This window comes from Ceratotherium simum, chromosome 6 (assembly GCF_057802395.1).
Source record: "Ceratotherium simum simum isolate JZ-2026a chromosome 6, ASM5780239v1, whole genome shotgun sequence".
Classification (NCBI taxonomy): domain Eukaryota; kingdom Metazoa; phylum Chordata; class Mammalia; order Perissodactyla; family Rhinocerotidae; genus Ceratotherium; species Ceratotherium simum.
In genome coordinates this window covers 57,965,967-57,988,576 of record NC_141905.1, presented here as the reverse complement: position 1 = coordinate 57,988,576, position 22,610 = coordinate 57,965,967, and the positions used below count along the sequence as shown (strand labels likewise).

The 22,610-nt window shown below is 35.8% G+C and overlaps 1 protein-coding gene across 8 annotated transcripts in view; it reads right to left on the bottom strand.

Moving 5' to 3' along the window:
* The window catches only part of LCOR (ligand dependent nuclear receptor corepressor), a 134,311-nt gene that overhangs the window by 44,901 nt on the left and 66,800 nt on the right, over positions 1–22,610 (bottom strand). For 7 of the 8 annotated variants that reach the window (XM_087432356.1, XM_087432355.1, XM_087432357.1 and 4 more), the window contains 2 exons: positions 5,630–5,762; positions 191–478 (listed from right to left, as the gene is read on the bottom strand). In XM_087432356.1, the coding sequence (XP_087288482.1) occupies positions 191–478; positions 5,630–5,762 (421 nt within the window). The remainder of the gene's footprint in view (positions 1–190; positions 479–5,629; positions 5,763–22,610) is intronic. The other variant, XM_014785609.2, reaches the window with a different exon arrangement.

Genomic DNA, 22,610 nt, shown 5'->3' with positions numbered 1-22,610 from the left:
GAACTACTGATGGGTAAGACAGCCACTTTATCTGTACTACTTCTCTATCACTGCATAGTCAGAAATAATCTAACAATCACATTAGTTTTTATCCTATTATCACAATCGGTACCCTACTTGTCAATAATGTTTTTCTCCCCAAATTAAAGTACTCTGATTAGACAGAGGAGATCTTGACATCAAACCATACCTTGTTCGCTATGTTCTGACTGAGACTTTCTGACAGTAAGGTCCAGAGGTGAGTCTTGGTCAGCCATGAGAAGTTTGCTGAGCACAGGGTTCTGAGTAGTTGCAGCCGTGGGAGAGGTGGTGACTGGAGATGCTTTCGGCAGGCTTTGGTTCTTTGTGCTATTGGGCTGGCTGGGGTCCTGAGTAGAGCTATTTTTTGAGGTATATTCAGCAGCAAATTGTTGGATCATTCGCTGCATGATCTCACGGGCCACTAGGGGAATATTGGGGTCGGAGACCCAGGGACTGTCTGTAAACAAAGATTTATTTACTTTTAAAGTGGGACAATGTACTAAAAAAGACAGCTTTCAAGCAAACATAAAATTTCATTTTATTTGTTTTCTTAAAATGCAATATCCTAAAAACAGTATTCCCTCTTATATTTTTAATCTCTAAGCTTATGAGTTGCAGACTTAAAAAAATAAAATTTTCATAAAATTATTTCTAAACATCCCCCCCGCCCCCCGGGATTATGAAATCACATAAAGAGATAACAAATAGTATATCTTATGGGCAAGAATCACTTACCTGATACAGAAATCCCAAAACCCTTCTTTTATGAAATAATTACTCCCCTGTTTACCACCTATAGGTCACATCTGGTTTCCCCTAGATTTTTCCTCAGCTATCTCTTCCTAAATTGTTGAAGAATGGATTACTCAGTTCATGAGTGCTTATTTACTTCCTGTTCAAGACTGAAGGCATACCAAGATTATAAAAGGAGATACTTAATATTAAGATACATGATAGGCTAGGGCCATAGTTCTCACACTTGAATGTTCATCAAAATCATTTTGAGGTCTTGTAAAAACAGATTGGTGGGTCGAATCCCCAGAGTTACTGATTCAGCAGTTCCAGGGTGAGCCAAGAACTGGCATTTCTAACAAGTCTCTAGATGCTGCTGGTCAGGAGACCACAATTTTAGAACCTAATTTCAGGCTAGGGGTTTAACTTCCAAATCTCAAAAGCCTAAGACCATGTATCTTCCATGAGTTCTTTAAATACACTCTGTCAACCATTAAACCCAATAGCTAGGGAAGTAATGAAATAAACATCTAAGTTATCAATTTCTAATCAGTGTTAATTTCAAAATAAAGACCCTACAAATTCATTAACTCATAGAACTTTCAGTGCTGGAAGGGATGTTGAAGGTCAAATGGGGTAAAATAAAAGGGAAAATGTTTTATGTAAGTATTATCATCACATCTCTATCATTACCATACTATCAGGGACACTAAGATTCTCGAGAGCAGAGATATAGTTTGCCTATCTCTGTATTCTCAGCACCTAATCTTGCCTGGTATAAAGTATGCATTCTTATTAGTTGAGTAATAAGTGGATCAATCAAATCAATCACCATCAATCAGTTCTTTTTTTTTCCTCCCAAATGAGGGAAATGGGATCTAAAGAGTAAGCGGCCTCTTCAAATTTGTATAGATGGTTAGTGGTAGACCCTTGATTAAAACTCTCCCTCTGATCTTAATGTTCCACCCGTGACCTTTACTTCCCCACTACACTTGTGAGGCTTTAGAACTATTCTTAGAACACCTGAGTTTCGTTGGTCTTTTAAAGATTATAACTATACAAGGTAAATTTCTTTTTATAGCTCCAAAATCCATATTATTTTGGAGCTATAAGGAACTTAGATTGATTTATAAATTTAGAGAAAAACTGACTCATTACTATTAAATCTAAAATCTCCACCAAAAAAAAACACATCATCAAAACTTCACAGGACTCCTAAGAACATGTAATTTTCTTCTGAAGGACAATATTCAATACCAGAAGATAGTTATAAAGTCAGAATATTTATTTAATTGTCTGGAGTTTAATGAGGTTTGCTCTACCAATACTGACATTTCTGTTCTACTAAGTTTTGCTGACCCTGAGTTTCCTCTATAAAGAGAGACTATGAGTAAGCTAGATGGTTTAAGAATAAAGGTATTCAATTAGGTAAGGTTCAGAAGTTACTACAATGGCTGACAATGGTTTCTTAAATATTTTTTTAGGTGAGGAAGACTGGCCCTGAGCTAACTTCCACTGCTAATCTTCTTTTTTTGTGAGGAAGATAGGCCCTGAGCTATCATCTGATGCCAATCCTCCTCTTTTTTGCTGAGGAAGATTGGCCCTGGGCTAACATACATGCCCATCTTTCTCTACTTTATATGGGACGCCACCACAGCATGGCTTGACAAGTGGTGCACTGGTGCACGCCCGGGATCTGAACCTGTGAACCCCAGCCCGCCGAAGCGAGCGTGCACACTTAACTGCCACCAGGCTGGCCCCACCAATCTTCCTCTTTTTGCTTGAGGAAGATTGTCCCTGACTTAACATCTGTATCAGCCTTTCTCTATTTTGTATATGAGATGCCACCACAGCATGGCTTGATGAGTGGTGTGTAGGTCCGTGCCCAGAATCCGAACCCGCGAAGCCTGGGCCACTGAAGCAGAGCACGTGAACTTAACCACTATGCCACCTGGCCTGCCCCCCGTAAATGTTTTAATAAACATTTTAGCCATACATTGTTTTTTTTAAATCTCTCTACTGTGTTTTCTTATTAACATTCATTTAACTTTCTACTTAAGATCTATTTTTTCTTACACAGCATACAATCCTCCAAATCAAAGACAGTATATAATTTCAAGTTTTAATATATTAGTGTATTTTTTTATCCCCTGAAAAGTTGGAGAATATGTAATACATAAAAAGTTTCCAACCACAAAGCAAAATGAAGTTAGTTATGAGACGTCTCTGTTTAACCAGATTAATAAATATAATTAAAGAGATCTGTGAAGAGTCAAAGATTTTAGGATAAAGACCATAAATTGTTGCCTTTGAGCTTTAAATACCTGCAGCATATTTTGCCTCTCTGTTGAATGACTAACGTAATCATGAAATATAATTCATGTTTATGAATCAATATCTCTGCCATTTGAATTTCCATGTCTTCTGAAAGTTTCTTGCACATTTCATTCTTTCACTTACTTAACACACAACATCTACAAACCTAGCCATGCCTAGGGAAACATGCACAATTGAGTCAAATAAAAACAACAAATCAGATCAAAATGAAAACGATAGGAAAAACATGTAAATGCTACACCACAGACACCTGTATGTTTTAAAAATGCAAATCCAACTTTTGAAAAAATGTCAAATTTTCTAACACAAGTGACAAAGCAAGCTGAAAAGAAATATGATTAGGACAGTTGTGGAGGGCATATTGTTCTTAAATTGGAATTACAGAGTCCATACCACAAAAGCCTACTTTTATTGCATCTATACTTCCTACCTAGCTATATATAACCTTTTCACACTCAATTATTCAAACACACAATTTGCAATACTTGGAAACAAAGGATTAAATTCAAATACCTGAATTATTTATTAAAGATAAAATAGTCTCTTCAGACCAAATTGCCTGTCATATCTCTGGATGTTGAACACTGTTGGTATTAATTTGAAGAATACTAATGCCCATCTTTGAGACATTTCCAAGAAGATTAATATCTAAAAATAACAATATTAATACATAAAGCAAAGGGGAAGGAAGCTCCAATTACAAAGCAAGTTCTTTTTCTGAGCATCATATGCCAGTATACAGACAAATATATAAACTTAACTTGACATAAAATTTCAGAGGATTCTCATCTCTCAAAGTCTATCTCGAGCCTGATTCCAAGGTAAGAATTTCTCCCGTAAAGGTTATGTGCTCAAAAGTTTAACTTCTAAATAAGAACACTTATAAAAGAACTTTACCACAAATTATTCCTATATGACAAAGGGATGGGAACAGTAGAGAAGCAGGCTAGAACTCTCTTTAGGAATCCGCTTATGATTGACCTTATTAACTCCCTCTAAACTAAGAGTGGATGAAAAGTGGTTCCTCCAAGCAAATTAGGAAGAGGAATTCCTAATGAAGATAATGAAGTTTGCTGTAGGATTAGACCCATGACTCAGTACACATTCTAAAGGAGAGGAGCAGCAGAGAGAGGAACTGTAAAGATATTTTATTTAGTTAATAAACTGACAGAACAGATCTATCAGTCATTTATAATTTAAATGTGAATTACTTTAATAAAACAATCAAATAATCATAACACTAAGAAAATTACTATTTTGAACATAATTTTGGAATTCAGGGTACTCTAATGGGGATGATAAGGTGAGCAGGGGAGCCTCCATTGGGAGCTTTAGATTAGAGGATGCAAGATAGTAGTAGAAAAGAAGTGAGGATGTACTAAAAGATTTAATTTTGCCTAGGGAGCTGATGAAAGAAATTTTTTTAAAATAGTGCCACTGAAAACAATAATCTTGTGCATTTCTTAATTTTATATGACCCTTCACCTCATACTCCCTTTTGAAAATACTGATCAGATTAAGGAGAAGCCCAGCTGGTCTCCAACTGTAACCAACCCATTAGAATCAGCACTTATCAGACTTTTAACTTGTGTACACGCAAAAATCACCCTTTAAACTTCCGAAGGAATTTCCAGAGGAATGAGAGGTATAAACCAGAACATATGAAGAAATATTAAAGAAAGTGGAATCACTGAGTCTGCTTAATATTAAATAAGAATATTCAGGATTATCAGGAGTTTGTAGAAAATTTTTAAAGAATCTATCATAGTAACCTCCACCTTGAAACTAGAGGAAAGGTGTAACTAAAGAATACAAATCCATTTAGAAAGAATTTCTTGAAGGTAAAGACTCTTGACTAGAAAAATCATGAAGGGAAGCTTCCTGAAGGTCTTGGTTGATGGCAATTATGTTTCGTGGACAGAGAAAAGAAATGTAAAACAAACCTACAGAAGTTTCAAGGAGAAAGGTAAATTGAAAAATGCAAGAGATGGAGCTATTAAATGCCACCTCAAATGCATGGGGGAAAATTTTATTATATAATAATGAATTTCTTTTTCTAATTTTAATAATTAAAAAAATTTTAGGGAAACAGGACTATATCTAGAAGAAAAAATGCTTGTAAATCTAATTTTAAGATACAACTTTACAATTTCTCTCCAAATGAAATTTCAGTGAGGAATTACTAAAATTTTACACAGGTGGTTTCATAGTTATCAGTGATTAAAACAGTGACTGTTTATGTGTAAGAAAATTTGTCTAACAAAATATAGAACTACTGAGATCTTACAACTTTTAGACTTTCAAGAACTGTTTAACTAAATCTTACATAGCACCATCACTTTAGAGCAAAAAGGAGAGACAGGAGTTACCTTACCCTATTCCACGTTTAACTTGACCAAAGAAACGTAGAGAATTATAAAGTGTATTATCAATAGAGAAAAACATTTTTAAAAGTAACTCTTTTTAAAAATAACATTGAAATTAAGGAGATTAATATAAGACAAGCAGACGCTAAACATCATTCTTCACTGGAACCAACCTTTTCTATAAAAGACTGCATTGAGGAACTCTTCTGCTTGTCTCTCGAATCGAATGATTTTTGCTTGCTCTTGTTTAAGCAGAGCTTCTTGCCCAGCTCCCGAAGCTGGTTCATCCAGACCGACTAAGTGTCCCTGCAAAAATATTTGGTGAAATATTTGCACAAAAATCTTTCCCCATTCAATATCAAAAGCACAGATGCAAAATCAAAGACAAATGTTGATAACAGATAAGACAAATAGGTTTATAATACAACTAAAATACTTTAAAACTTCAAATCAGGATAAGATTTATCTCTACAAAAGTATAAAAGCAAAGTGAATAAAAGCAAAGTGAATATAAAAATATACTTTGGGTGGTTTTATTCATAGTTTTTGATCATGAGTTTTATTTAAAATTTACAGGTAAACTCTAAACTATAATTACTAAAGTGAAAATTTCCTTGAGGATTCAAATATATTGGCTCTTATTACACTATAGAAATAGCTCACAGACAACTCAACTCAGACAAAAAGATACCTTAAACTCCAAATCTCATTTGAGAATCATGTTTGCCTTCCTAGTATGAGATCTGTTTTCTCCAGATACAAAACAAACATTTTTAAAGAGTCATTAGGGGGAAAAACTCAAAGAGAATGTATTTGAATTCATAATTCTGTCCCTAGCAAACTGTATCTTTCAAATCTTTAGTGGGCTGTAAAATTAACAGGTCAAAACTATCACTTAGAAAAAAGAATTGAAAAATAGAGCACATTGCATGTTCTAAGTGTAAACGTTTTAGTATCTTAAGGGTAAACATCTCAATATCTTACACACACACACACACACACACACGTTTGAGCATGTCTGCAATACAAAATATGGGTCCTGATCAAAAAGTCTGCACTAGAGTCATCTCAAAGACTCCCAGGATCTGCTCTCAGAGTGCAGGAGCACTGGACTAGGTCGACAATGCTCTGCACTTACTCCCACTCTTTTAGCTAATAAATAAACAGGAAACTATGATAACAGAAATAAAAAGAAAAGCAAAGTACATCTTTTAAGTGTTCTTCAAGGTCCAGTGCATATAATTTACTTCAAATCACGGCTATGTATCAACACATGCATTTACTTATATTGGAAAACTTAACAGGTTCTAAATTAAAAAATGAGCACATATACCTTGGCATAATGGAAAGAAAGTAAACAAGACATTGAAGGCATGTTATGATCCACAAATGATTTCCTCAAAGATTTTAAATACACCCAATATTTGCAACCAGCTTTCCATGATTTCTTCATCACCTGAATTTTGTCAACAGCACAACTAAAATATGTATTTTGCAAAGAGTTTAATATGAAGAATTCACAATGATCCCTTAACATTTCCATATAAGACATATTAAGGTTGCCACATAACTTGTTTAAAAATTTTTTTTAAATATTTTAAGTGTTATAAATCATTACGAAAACCTTTATTATAGTTGCATTTGCCAACACTCTCTTTTATGGACTAAAGAAATTATTAAGAATAACTTTTTGAAATGAATTACAAATAAAATAATCTAATTTTGATATAGATTTAACATCTAAAAGGGATTAGGAACAAGTATTAATTAAAGAGTCCAATAAAATCTTCAACTGTATTATACTTTAATGTCATTTCATTGTTTAGCGAATTTTAAAAATCAGACATTATATGGAATAAATTGTACTTAACTCCTTAGTCCTACATTCAGTCAGTTCAATCAGACTTTGAACAGAATATCTATACTTAAATTACGTTTGATGTAGCATTCAGGCTACTTTCTAATCTAAATCAACAAAGAGCAACTAATCTAGCAGTACTCAGCAAGGCAGGTGCCACATGTTCTTTCTTGAATCTAACAATTACCTATTTTATCAACCTGGACTCTGTAATATACAGATTACTTTTAGTTGGTTCCTATCAATTATAGTCACATATTTGTTTTGTTTTTAAACAGTTTTACTGAGATATAATACACATACCATACAATTCACCCATTTAAAGTGTAAAATTCAATGATTTTTTAGTATATTCACGGAGGTGAGGGTCCATCACTACAATCTAATTTTAAAACATTTTCATACCCCAAAAGGAAATCCTGTACCCATTAACTGTCACTCCCCATTCTCCCACTTGCCCCAACCCTAGACAACCCCTACACTACTTTTTGTCTCTATAGACCTGTCTATTCTGAACATTTCATATAAATGAAATCATACAATATTCAGTTTTTTGGTGACTGACTTCTGTCTCTCAGAAAAATTTTTCTAAGGTTCATCTAAGTTGTAGCATTTATCAGTACTTACTTCCTTTCTATTACCAAATAATGTTCCATTGTATGGATATACCATATTTTATCCATTCATCAGTTGATAAACATGAGATGTTTCTACTTTTTGGCTACAATGACACAAAAAATGCTGCTTTTAATATTTGGGTATAAGTTTTTGTGTGGATGTATATTTTCATATCTATTGGATATATACTTATGAGTGGGATTTCTGGATCATATGTTAACTATGTTTACCATTTTGAGGAGCTGCCAAACCATTTTCCAAAGTAGCTGCACCATTTTATTATATTTCCAACAGCAATGAGGGTTCCGATTTCTCTGCATACTTACGAACACTTGTTACCTTTTTGATTACACCCATCCTAGTAACATGAGGAGGAGTACATCATGGTTTATATTTGCATTTCCCTAACAGCTAATGATGTTGAGCATCTTCTCATGTGCTTATTGGCCAAACACCTTCTTCCAAAAAATGTCTATTCATATGCTTTGCCCAGGTTTTTTTTTTTTTTGTGAGGAAGATCAGCCCTGTGCTAACATCCGTCAATCCTCCTCTTTTTTTGCCGAGGAAGACCGGCCCTGGACCAACATCCACGCCCATCCTCCTCCACTTCATATGGGACGCCGCCACAGCATGGCTTGCCAAGCAGTGCGTCGGTGCGCGCCCAGGATCCGAACAGCGAACCCCGGGCCACCGCAGTGGAGCGCACGCACTTAACCGCTTGTGCCACCGGGCCGGCCCCTGCTCAGTTTTTAATTGAGCTATTTACCTTTTTGTTGTTGAGTTGTAAGAATTCTTGATATGCTCTGGATACAAGTCCATTATCAGTTATACAATTATGCAAACCTTTCTCTCATCTGTGAGCTTTCTTATCACTTCACTGATGCTACTGTTAGCAGTAAAAACGTTTTTAATTTTAATGAATTCCAATTTATCTAGTTTCTCTTTTGTCATCTGTGCTTTTGATATTGTATCTAAAACTCTAGCAGCCAACCCAAGGTCATGAAGATTTACTCCTATGTTTTCTTCCAAAAGTTTTATAGTTTTAGGATTTACTTTTAGGTTTATGATCCATTTCAAGTAAATTTTTGTGTATGGTATACAAAAGGGATCCAACTTCCTTTGTGAAAAATCACTGGCCATAAATTTTACTTCTGGACACAATTCTATTCCACTGATCTATATATCTATCAACATGCGACTAACACACTATGTCAATCACTGTAGTTTTATAGTAAGTTCTGAAATTGGGGAGTGCCAGGCCTCCCACCCAATTTGTTCTTTTATAAGATTGTTTCAGCTATTTAGGGATCTCTTAACTTTTCATATGAATTTTAGGATCAGCTTGTCAATTTCTGCAAAGAAGCCACCAGGGTCTGGATAGGGAATGCGTTCAATCTGCAGTTCATTTTGGGGAGTAATGCCATCTTCATAATATTAAGTCTTCCAATCCATGAGCATGAGATGTCTTCCCATTTGTTTAGATCATCTTTAATTTCTTTCAACACTATTTTGTAATTTATAGTATATGAGATTTATACTTTTGTTAAACTTATTTCTAAGTATTTTATTCTTTTTGATGCTACTGTAAATGTAATTGTTTTCTTAATTTCGTGTTCAGATTGTTCATTGCTAGTGTATAGAAATACAACAATTTTTTTTAAATGCTGTATTCTGCAACCTCACTGAACTAACTTATTAACTCTTAATAGTGTTTCGTAGATTCCTTAGGATTTTCTATATACAACATCATGTCATCTATAAACACAGATACTTTTCTTTTTTTGCAATCTGGGTAGCTCTGGTTTCTTTTAATTGCCTAACTGCCAAGGCTAGAACTTCTTGTAAAATGCTGAATAGAAGTGGTGAGAATGAATATCCTCGCCTTGTTCCTGATTTTAGGGGAAACTGTTCAGTCTTTTACCATTAAGTATGTTAGCTGTATATTTTTGTAGGTCAGGTTGAGGAAGTTCTCTTCTATTCCTAGTTTGTTGGTTTTTTTTTTTTTAATCATGAAAAGGTGCTGGATTTGGTCAAATGCTTTTTTGGGGGGCATCTATTGAGATGATCATGTGGTTCCTGCCACTTATTCTATTCATACATTGTATTACATTAACTGATTTGGGGTGTTAAACTCACCTTGCATTCCTGAGATAAATCTCACTTGGTAGGGATGTACATATATGTTGCTAGATTTGGTTTGCTAGTATTTTGTTGAGGATTTTTGTATTGGTACTTGTAAGTGATACTGGTCTGCAGTTTTCTTGTGATGTCTCTGTCTGGTTTTGGTATTCAAGTAATACTGGCCCGACAGAATGAGGAAATCTTTCTTCCTCTTTTTATTACAGAAAAGTTTGTGAAGAAGTGGTATATTATTTCTTTTAAAAATATCTGGTAGAATCACCAGTGAAGAGATGTGGCCACGGGCTTTTCTTGGATGGAAGTTTTTAAAACAACTAATTAATCTCTTTAGTTGTTCTAGGTTGTACTGGTTTCCTAGGGCTACTGCAACATATTACCAAAATGGATGGTTTAAAACAACAGAAATTTATACTCTCATATCTCTGTATTCTAGAAGTCTGAAATCAAGGTGTCAGCAGGGCCATGCTCCTTCTGAAAGCTCTACGAAAGAGCCTTCCTTGCCTCTTCTTAGCTTCTGGTGCTCTTCCTAGCAATCGTTGGTGTTTCTTGGCTTATGACAGCATAACTCCAATTTCTTTCTCCATCTTTACATGGCCTTCTTCCCTGGGTGTGTGTCTGTGTTTCCAACTCTCCTTATAAGGACATTAGTCATTGGATCTAGGGCCCACTCTAATTTAGTGTAACCTCATCATAACTTGATTACATCTGCCAAGACTTTATTTCCAAATAAGGTCACATTCACAGGTAACCAGCAGTTGGAACTCCAACATATCTTTTTTGGGGAAACAACTCAACCTGCAAAACGTATGTCTGTTCAGATTTTTTATTTCTCTTTATGTTAGTTTCAGTAGTTTGTCTTTCTAGGCATTTGCCTATTTCACCTAAATCATCTAATCTGTTGGCAAATATATTGTTCACAGTATTCCTCTTATAATCTTTTTTATTTCCATAAGATCAGTAGTGATTTCCCCTACATCATCTGTGATTTAGTAATTTGAGTATTCTCTTTTTTTTTCTTGATCAGCACTAGATAAAGGTTTATCAATTTTGTCGATATTTTCAAAGAATCAACTTTTGGTTTTGTTAATTTTCTCTATTTTTCTATACTATTTCATTTATTTCTGCTCTAATCATTATTTCCTTCTCTCTGCTTGCTTTGGGTTTAGTTTGCTCTTCTTTTTCTAGACTCTTAAGGTGGACAGTTAGGGTACTGATTTGAGATCTTTTTTATCTAATATAGGCTTTTGTGGCTATAAATTACCTTCTAAGTGTTGTTAGTTACATCTCATAAGTTTTGGTTTTGCTTTAATTCATCTCAAATTATTTTCTAATTTCCTTTGTGATTTCTTCTTTGATCCACTGATTATTCAGAAATGCGGTGTTTAATTTCCACATATTTGTGAATTCCTCACATTTCCTCTGTAACTGATTTCTAATTTCATTCCACCATGGTTGGAAAACATACTTTGTATGGCTGCAATCCTTTAAAATTCACTTTTTTTATGGCCTACCATATGGTCTTTCCTGGAGACTGTTCCATATGCACTTGAGAAGAATGAGTATTTTGCTTGTTAGGTAGAGTACAGATGTCTGTTAGGTCCAGCTGATACACAGTGTTGTGGCGTCTTCCATCTTGGTTGATCTTCTGCCTAGATGCTCTATCTATTACTGAAAGTGGGGTATTGATGTGTCCAACTATTACTGTTGAACTGTCTATTTCCCCCTTCAATTCTGTCGAATTTTGCTTCATGCATTTTCAGGCTCTGTTGTTAGGATATAATTATGTTTTCCGGACAGACTGACCCTTTTATCATTAGAAAATGTCCTTCTTTATCTCTAGTCCATTGAAGTCTATTTCCCCAGCAGTGTGCGGCCTCTGATATCTCTCTCAGAGGATGCTGTCTTGAGCATGTGCAGTCTCTCTGTCCACCAGGAATGACTGTGGGTTCAGTTGGGCTCACTGGCAATTTTTTTCTTGGGTCCCCCCCTTATAAGCTGTTTGTTGATCTGCCTATAGCGATATCACACTCAGCTGTTAGCCTCTATTAACTATTCCACTGTTTCTGCCACACCCTGGGACCACACATTGTACCACAGTCTGATCCAGTAAAAGTGGGGCATCTTTGCAGAGGCAAGGTATTGCCAGTCTGTGAGGCTTGCTCCAACCCCAGGGGGCTCTTCTTAGCTGTCTCTTTTTCTGGTTCTCTCCATTAAACTTCTAACTGGTCTGCCATTTCACTGTTGCTACTAGTATCATGGAGCTACTAGCCTCCTCTTAATTGTTCACCACAAAGATCTTCATCACTTTCAACAACATCTTTTCACAAGTTCTGTTCCAAATAAAGTCAGTCCCCTTGGGAGAGCTACAGGGTTCTCTGTTCTTAAGGCCTGCCTCTCCCTTTGGAAGAACCTTTGTGCCACTGCACAGGAACCGGGGGCTGAGACAGTGACTCAACTCTCTCAGAGTGACATCTGTGCTCTATGAGTGGGGGTGTTGGATGACTTTCTCTTCCTGGCATGGAACTTCTGCCTTATGAATGAGGCCTGGCCCAGGGCAACTGAGGCCCAGTATTCTCAGTCTGCTGCACCTGGAATAGACTTCCACTCTCAGTAAAGGCTGAGTGAGGGAAAGGAGCCCTAGGCCTTTTGACCTTACCTGCCTGGAAGAAAGCATCTGTAACAAGAAGTCAGAAGATAGGAGAGATACCCACAGTCTGCCCCTCTTGCTCAGAGCAGAGCTTCCTTTAAGCTGAGCTCAGGGAGGTGGGTGGGAGTGAGTCATGGCTCAAATACTACAGACTCTTGTTCTTACTGAGATTTAGCAGATTTTTTTTGAACAAATGATTCTCCGTTTGCTGTGTGATCTTAAGATAATTATTTCCAGAGTTTAAATGGTTGTTTTAAACTAATTTTCAACAGTTAAATGGTTGTTTTACTTACTTGTTTTTATCTAGAATAATAACCAAAGATAAAAAATATAGACAAAAATCATATACTTTTTTCAACTGCATCTTGCTACCAAGTTAAAAATTTACAGGAATGATGTATAAACAAAATATAGTTCACCCTCCCTCACTATACATACATATACCAAAATTAAGTGAACAAACAAGACTAAAAAAGTTCATATGACATAGAGCTAATAAAGCTAATACAATAGCCTGGAGATAGAAGTTAAAGAAAACAAAACAATTCATGTCATTTCTCCTCCCCTATATTTGAATTCTAAAAAGAGTTATTCATTATGTATGGTAGGGCAAAAAATAAGAAAATGATGTGACATTCTCTTCTGTAAATTAAAAACCACTGTTCTTCTTTGCATTTATTATCTCTACTTATTAAAGAACAAGCTGTTGGCACAGAACTAAATAGGAATAAAGTGGGAGAGTTGAACTGCAATTTATATCTCCTAGGAGTTGCTTCCTTCAGGATTCAGGAATTGGTCCATCTAGACTGCTTGGCTCATAGTCAGAGGTGATTCTGTCATATAAGAATCTACTGTGAGCTTCTTAAAAGTATACACCTAGAACATACTCCCAGAGCTTTTCTTCTTTTTTTTTGTGAACAAGATTAGCCCTGAGCTAACATTTGTTGTCAATTCTCCTCTTTTTGCTGAGGAAGACTGGCCCTGAGCTAACGTCCATGGCCATGTTCCTCTACTTTATATGGGACACCACCACAGGATGGCTTGACAAGCGGTGCATCAGTCTGCGCCCAGGATCTGAACCCACGAACCCCAAGCAGCCGAAGCAGAGTGTGCGAACTTAACCGATACATCACTGGACCAGCCCCCACACCCAGAGCTTCTGAGTCTGTAACTCTGGAGCAGAGAGTAGTCATTATGTTTTTTAAAAGTTCTCTCCCTAATAAAGAACTGAAAAAAGCATCAGTATCATACGTTTAAAATTATATATTTAGAATAAGTCTTAGTATTTGGGAAGGCAAATCCCCACTTACTTATATTTTCCAAAATGTCCTGGCCATTCTAGCTTTATTCTTTCAGATTATATTTAACATCACTTTGTCAGTTCTGTTCCCACCACCAACAGCTCCCCAAAGACAATATGTTTTTGATGTGAATTGCATTGTACAGTCATGCGCTGCATAATGACATTTTGGTCAACGACCCACTACGTATACAACAGTGGGCCCATAAGGTTAGCGCCATATAGCCTAGGTGTGTAGTAGGCTATACCATCTAGGTTTGTGTAAGTACACTCTATGATGTCTGCACAATGATGAAATCGCCTAACAACGCATTTCTCAGAACATATCCCTGTCATTAAGTGGCACATGATTGTACTCAGAAAGTAATCAGGAAGAAGTAACATCTTTAAAAATATTCAGTCTTCTTTTTTAGGAACTGCTTTATATTTACCCAAGTGGGCTTTAATGGATCTCAACCAAAATTCTGTTGTTTATTCATATAGTTCCCATATATTTATTATTTTATATTTTTATTGTTATTATGAAAAGGATGTTTCCTTTATTTTCTAACTGCCATTGCTGGCATAAATGAAGAATACGTGTATGTAAAACAATGTTGTATACAGCTTTGAGGGGAAAGTGTAGGTCATCTATCTTCAATTGCTATGTTCTCTGGTAGCCTGACCAGTTTGTGTCAATTTTCCAACATCCTTTTTTTTTTGTGAGGAAGATCAGCCCTGAGCTAACATCCATGCTAATCTTCCTCTTTTTGCTGAGGAAGACCAGCTCTGAGCTAACATCTATTGCCAATCCTCCTCCTTTTTTTATCCCCAAAGCCCCAGTAGATAGTTGTATGCCATGGCTGCACTTCCTTCTAGTTGCTGTATGTGGGACGCGGCCTCAGCATGGCCGGAGAAGCGATGCGTCGGTGCGCGCCCGGGATCCGAACCCAGGCCGCCAGTAGCGGAGTGCGCACTTAACTGCTAAGCCACGGGGCCAGCCCTCCAACATCCTTTTAAGGTAATTTCTTTTAAGGGAGCTGTGAGAGTGATAGGGAGAGGTAAAGGAAAGAGAGCTGCAGAAGCCACCAATGCTTTGTGGTCTGATGATCCATCACCCAAAGCAAGTAAGGAGATATAATACTGAGTGGGTTGGAATCTTCTTCAATAGAAAAGACTTCAAGTTCTTTATTAAGCTTTTGGTTATCTTTACATACATAATCTATATAACATACTCTTTTATCATCTTTTACTCCTTTTTTGGGAATGGCAATAAAACAAATATCCAAAAGATGTTTTCAAATAAGGAGTTTACACTTTTCTCTACAACTTAAAAGTAACTCTCTCTCTGTACTACTAGAAATGCTAAAGGAAATTCTTCAGGCTGAAGGGAAATGACACTACAAAACACAGCTGAGAGACAATAAAGACTGCATAAATAAAAATGAGATAAACCATGACCATAAACTGAAAGACTCAATAGTGTTTACATGGCAATCCTCTCCAAACTGATCTATAGATTCAATGCAATCCTAATCAAAATTCTAAAAGGCTTTTTGAAGAACTGATAAGTTGGTTTTAAAATTTATATAGAAAGGTCAAGGACCTAGATGAGCAAAACAAGTTTGAAAAAGAAAAACAAAGTTGGAGGACTCGTACTATTTGATTTCCAGATATAAAGATACAGTAATCAAGACATTGTGGTATTGGTGTAAGGATAGACATATAGTTCAATGGCACAGAACACAGTTCAGAAATACACCCACATGTATATGGTCAACTGACTTAAAATGCTAAGGTACTTCAATGGGGGGAAAGGCTTTTTCAACAAATGGCTAGAACAAATGGATTATGTGAATACACTAAAACTAAACACTTAACACACACCACATAGAAAAACTAACTAGAAATGGATCAGATATCAAAATATAAGAGTTAACACTACTGAACTTCTAGAAGAAAATATGAGATTTTGTGTGTTTGACATTGGATTAGGTAAAGACTTCTTGAACAGGACATAAAAAATATGATTTTTTAAGAGAAAAAAATTGACAAAGGGTTTTATACAAAATATATAAAAAACTATAAGAGCTCAACAATTAAGTTTTCAAAAATAGGCAAAAGATTTAAACAAATGTTTCACATCAGATATGTATACAGAAAGATGCTCAACATCACTAGTCATCAGGGAAATGAGAATTAAAATCACAATGAGATACCACTACAGACCCACCAGAACGGCTAAAGTTAAAAAGACCAACAATATCAAATGTTGGCAAGATGTGGAACATTGGAACTGTCATACATCGCTGATGCAAACACAAAATGGTTCAGTCACTTTGGTGAACCATATGGTAGTATCTTATAAGGGTAAATATACAAGTACAACACTACCCAGTAATTCAAATTACACATATTTATCCCAGAGAAGTGAAAATATATGCCCAAAGACTTATACGTAAGTCAGTCTAATAACCAACAGCTGGAAATAATTCAAAAGTCCATAAAAAAAGTGAGTGGATAAACAAATAGTGGCATGTCCATGCTATGGAGACCTACTCAGCAATAAAAAGCAACAAAAGACTATATTCAAAAACAACAATGAATATCAAGAAATTATATTAAGTGAAAAAAGTCAAATACAAAAGACTACATACTATATGATTCCTATTATATAAAATTCTAGAAAAGGTAAAACTACAGTGATTGCCTAATCTGGAGGCCTGAAAAAGCGACTGACTACAGAGGGGCATGAGAAAATGTTTTAAGGTGAGGGAACTGTCCTGTACCTTGACTGTGGTGGTAGCCATAGAACTGTACACATTTACCAAAATCCATTAATCTTTTCTCTTAAATAGATGAGTTTTATTGTATATAAATATTACCTTAATAAAAAATCATTAAAAATTGGTTCAGGGTATTAAAGATACTAGATACCGAATGTATCACTGAATTCTGACTCTTGAACTAACCACTTGAAATCAAAAATGATCTTTACTTATATTTTCAGCATCACAAAGAAATTTGACACTCCATTGACAGATGATTGGATAAAGAAGACGTGGTGTGTGTGTGTCTATATATAGACACACATACACACACAATAGAATACTACTTGGCCATAAAAAAAAAAAGGCAGACAAAATTGGGGTCGGCCAGGTGGTGTAGCAGTTAAGTTCGCGCACTCCGCTTCAGAGGCCCAGGGTTTCCAGGTTCACATCCTGGGCACAGACTGACGCACTGCTTGTCAAGCCATGCTGTGGTGGTGTCCCATACAAAGTAGAGGAAGATGGGCACGATGTCAGCCCAGGGCCAATCCTCCTCAGCAAAAACGAGGATTGGCAACGGTTGTTAGCTCAGGGCTAATGTTCCTCACGGGGGGGGGAAAAAAAAAAAAAGACAAAATCGTCCCATTTGCAACAACATGGATGGACCTGGAGAATATTATGTTAAGTGAAATAAGCCAGACAGAGAAAGACAAACACTGTATGACTTCACTCATATGTGGAATATAAACCAACACATGGAAAGAGAGAACAGCTTGGTGGTTACCAGGGTGAAGGGAGTTGGGGGGGGGTGGGCACAAGGGGTGAAGGGGCGCATTTATATGGTGACTGACAAATAATAATGTACAACTGGAATCTCAAGTGTTATAAAGTACTATGACATCAATAAAAAAAAATCCACCCCCCCCAAATGCAAACTTGTAAAATACCTCAGGACAAAAAAAATGTGACACATATTTTCAAAAGCTTATGTGAATATCTTTCTCTTCAAGCAAGCATACTTTTAGGTTGAAAAAGAGTATCTTTCACTTGCTATTCACTTCTTTGCATAGTATTCTGAATAGATATAACATCGGCAGCCACAAATTGATGGCATTTCACTATTTTTGCTATATCCTTAGATATAAATCAAGATAAGGAGCCTAACTGTTGCTCAACAGCTGGTCTTTGTTAACGAAGCTGTACGCCAAAAATGGGTGTGCGTGCATCAACAATTCCTCACCAAAGGAACCGGATCCTTTAGAAAAATGGAATCCACTACTGGATCAGCGAAAAGACAAGATGAACCTAGAATATCTTGTTGTATCACAAAGTAAGAAAGCGCTCAAAAAATGATGGGGACACGTCAAAAGGATATAGGAGGTAGCTTGAAGGGCCCACTAACCAAATCTGGGACACTGGACAACAAACTATTGAACAGCATAAGAAATCTTGACTTCAAACTGATAGAGGGAAAGGGAAAGATCTTTTCAAAGTATAAAGCCCCATAAGAAATATAGAAGGAATAATGGAGTTTGAAAAATCATCATTTTCAAACTACCAGAAAAATAACTGATTCTACAAAGAATTACCATCAATACTAAAGCTAAAATGGATGAAAGTTTGATGACAAAAAGACACTTACATAGTCTTAAAGTATCTCTCCACAAATTACTTATCAATTACAAGGGAAAAAACAGTAACATTTCAGTGGAGAATCCTAGCACACATCAACCTTTGTCAAATGATCAAAGTTAACATCACCTACTAAACCGGCATTGTGTGCTTCATGACGTGATGCACTGACAAGGATACATTACTTATTTAATATTCCTGCTAAAAGATTATGACCTGAATTTAATAACAAAGAAACATCAGAAAACCTAAATTGAGAGACATTCTACAAAACAAATGGCCTGTACTCTTACAAAATGTCAATGTCATTAAAAATTAAGAAATAAAAGGCTGAGGGACCATTCTAGATTAAAGGAGACTAAAGAGTAGTGACAATCAAATTCAATGAGTGATCCTAAACTGGACTTTGAACTAAAGGGGAGAGGGGTAAAAAACTATAAAGTCATTGGGACAACTGGTCAACTCTGAATGAGATTCATAGATTAGATAACATATCAAAGTTAACTACCCTGAATTTTGAACTGTACTGTGTAGTTAAAGTAAGAAGATATCCCTATTCTTAGGAAATATATACGGAACTATTTAGGAGTAAAGAGGTATGAGGAGTATGTCTATAACTTATTCTCATAAGGTTCAGGAAAATGTGTGTTATATGTAATATCTATGAGAGAAAAAGAATGAGAATGAATAATAAGGCAAATGTGGTAAAATGTCAACAATCAGTGAATCTAGGTGAAGGATATATAACAGTTTTTGTAGTATTCTTACAACTTTTCTATAAATGTGAAATTATTTCAAAGTAAAAAGTTAAAAAAAAGTAGTGTGGACAAGTGCTGAACTCTACTTTTTTCCCAACAAGCCAGATCTCCCTTGTGTCTCTTCTACCTTCTCCATTATCGCAGCTGTCCTGCCATTAAATTATATTTGCTTATGTTATGGGTTGCTCTGTTACACAGTTGGAGGAAGAAGAGCAAAGAGAATATAAGTAGGAGATGGAAGTTAACAACTTTCAGGCTTCTCTCAATATCTCAACGACCTGATGAAGATATTCAAAACAGAATAAGAAATCTTCTGTCAAGGGCCAGACAGTAAATATTTTAGGCTTTGCAGGCCACATATAGTCTTTGTTGCATCTCGCCATTTTTTTTTCTTCACAAAAAAACCCAACTCTTTAGTTTGAAGGCATTACAAAAATAGGCTGTGGGCTGGATTTGGAGACAGGCCATAGTTGGCTGACCCCTGATAGAAAGAGTTATTAAATTTCTCCAAGAACCATAACAAAAATCACTCCACTGGTCCCTGAAATAGCAAGGACATTATTGGATAATTAAAGCAACAAAATTATGTCAGCATGAAAGTTAGTTCTTAGGGCAATAAACAGTTAATAAAGTTAAACTTTAAACACAAAATCAAGATTAACATTTCTTAAAGTTTCTTTTGTAACTAATATTTGTCCCCATTCCTGCCTAAATTCAAGACCATTCCCATTCTGTACCTGGATTCTCCAAATTTAAATCACATATATTTTTTAATTCATACCATATGGTATAGAAAATCTGGAAATTAGAAGTATATGTATGGGGGTCGGCCCGGTGGCGCAAGCGGTTAAGTGCGCGCGCTCCGCTGCGGCGGCCCGGGGTTCGCTGGTTCGGATCCCGGGCGCGCACCGACGCACTGCTTGGCAAGCCATGCTGTGGCGGCGTCCCATATAAAGTGGAGGAAGATGGGCACAGATGTTAGCCCAGGGCCGTCTTCCTCCGCAAAAAAAAGAGGAGGATTGGCGGATGTTAGCACAGGGCTGATCTCCTCACAAAAAAAAAAAAAAAATGGGTGCAAGATGGTAAATTTAAAAAAAAAAAAAAAAGAAGTATATGTATGCATGCAGGATTTGCAATAATTACGTTAGAAAGGCCTACCTGAGTAGATCTACAGCCTATAGCTACAGCAATGTCCGCTACCCATGGCTTACTGACATTTCAAGCAATGAGCTAAAAAAAGAGCTGACAAGATGCAACTCATTGATTTAAATGCCACTCTCCTACGTCTTATTATTTTAAATGCCAGCAAGTCTCAGGGAAAATGGCTCCACCATTTTAAATGCTCATATACAGCATAAACTGACCTCTTTAAGGTCAGTTATTAAAAAGGAACCTTCTTACTTCGTGTAAATTATTACTTTTTACATTAACAAAATATGAATTGTTGCGCTTAATGAAATTTTTACTTTATAGCAATGTTACTTTCAATTTTGTTAAGCAGAGCATCAAATTAAAGAATAGGAAAACAACAAAGCTTGAGCCTGAATACACATGAAGAGTTAAATACGGTATTCAAAATGTACAACAAATCTACCATGAATGACTCTTATCAGTGTATCTAATTGTGTTATTACTGTTCACGAAAATTATGTCTAAAGTATAAGTGACAAATGACTATTATTACTATTATACTTAATTCACCAGTAACTATAATCAGCATTTTCTTTTATAGTTTTTCTTCCATTATACACACAATTATCAAAAACATTAAAAGACAAGTGCAAGCCACTCCCCACAGTCAATGGCAAGGGTTTCTTATGTCCTTCCACTGGTTGGAAATTACAAGTTTATACTACCCCAATTCTCACCCACAACCCAATCTCAATCAGAAGACTTCCCAAATTTCTATCTGCTCTCCATAATGACTGTGGATATCCCTAGATGCCCAAGATCATTATAAACACAAGGATATCCAACTGCATATTTGAGGCGACAGTATTATAAAGCCTAGCAGAGGATAATCTTGCCTTTTTCTAAACTCCTACAGGACTTTATCTATACTGCTCTGAGGGCACTAGTTTTATAACCTGTATTATATTTATCTATATATATGTATATTTCTTACCTCCTCCACTAGACTACAGTTTCTTGAAAATAGCATCTGTGGCTAAAATTTCTTTATAATCACTCACAGTACCTTTATTTCAACCACAGTCCCTGGCGCTTCTGACAAAATAAGAGTGAAATACATACATAGTTGTTGATTTTAACTTTAGAAATAAGGAACTGAAGAAATTAAAAGAAAAAATTAAAAGAAACAAAAAGGCAAAGATTTAGTATTGTTAAGATGTCAATACTACCCAAAACGACCTACAGATTTAATGTAACCTCTACCAAAATCCCAATGGTGTTCTTTGCAGAAGCACAAAAGTCCATCCTAAAATTCACACGGAATCTCAAGGGACCCCAAATAGCCAAAACAATCTTGCAAACAAAACAAAACACAAAGTTGGAGGTATCACACTTCCCAACTTCAACTTATTACAAAGCTACAATAATCAAAACAATATGGCACTGGCATGAAGACAGACACACAGAATAACGCAATAGAATAGATAGCCCAGAAATAAACGTTCACATATATGGTCAAATGATTTTTGACAAGGGTGTCAAGACCATTCAATGAGGAAAAACACATTATTTTCAATAAATGATGTTGGGAAAACTGGATATCCACATGCAAAAGCATGAAGTTGGATCCTTATCTTATATCATATACAAAAATTAACTCAAAATGGATCAAAGACCTAAAACTATAAAACCCTTAGAAGAAAACACAGGAGGAAAAGCTTTATAACATTGGATTTCCCAATGATCTTTTGGGTATGACACCAAAAGAATAGGCAACACAGGTAAAAATAGATAAATTGGACTCTATCAAAATTTTAAAAACTGTGCATCAAAGGACAAAATAAACAGAGAGAAAAGGCATCCTACAAAATGGAAGAAAATATTTGTAAATCATATATCTGATAAGGGGTTAATATTCAGAAAGAACTACAACTCAACAACAAAAGAACAACATGATTTAAAAATGGGCAAAGAACTTGATAGACATTTTTCCAAAGAACATATACAAATGGCCAATAAGCACACGAAAAGATGCTCAACCTCACTAATCCTTAGGGAATGCAAATCAAAATCACAATGAGATATCACCTCACACCCATTAGGATGGCTACTATAAAAACAAAAAATAACAAATGTCAGCAAGAATGTGGGTAAATTTGAATCCTTATGCACTGCTGGTGGGAATGTAAAATGGTGCAGCAGATGTGGAAAGAGAGTTTGGTGGTCCCTCAAAAAATTAAAAATAGAACTACCACAGAATCCAGCAATTCCACTTCTAGGTATACACTCAAAAGAAATGAAAGCATGTTCTTGAAGAAATATTT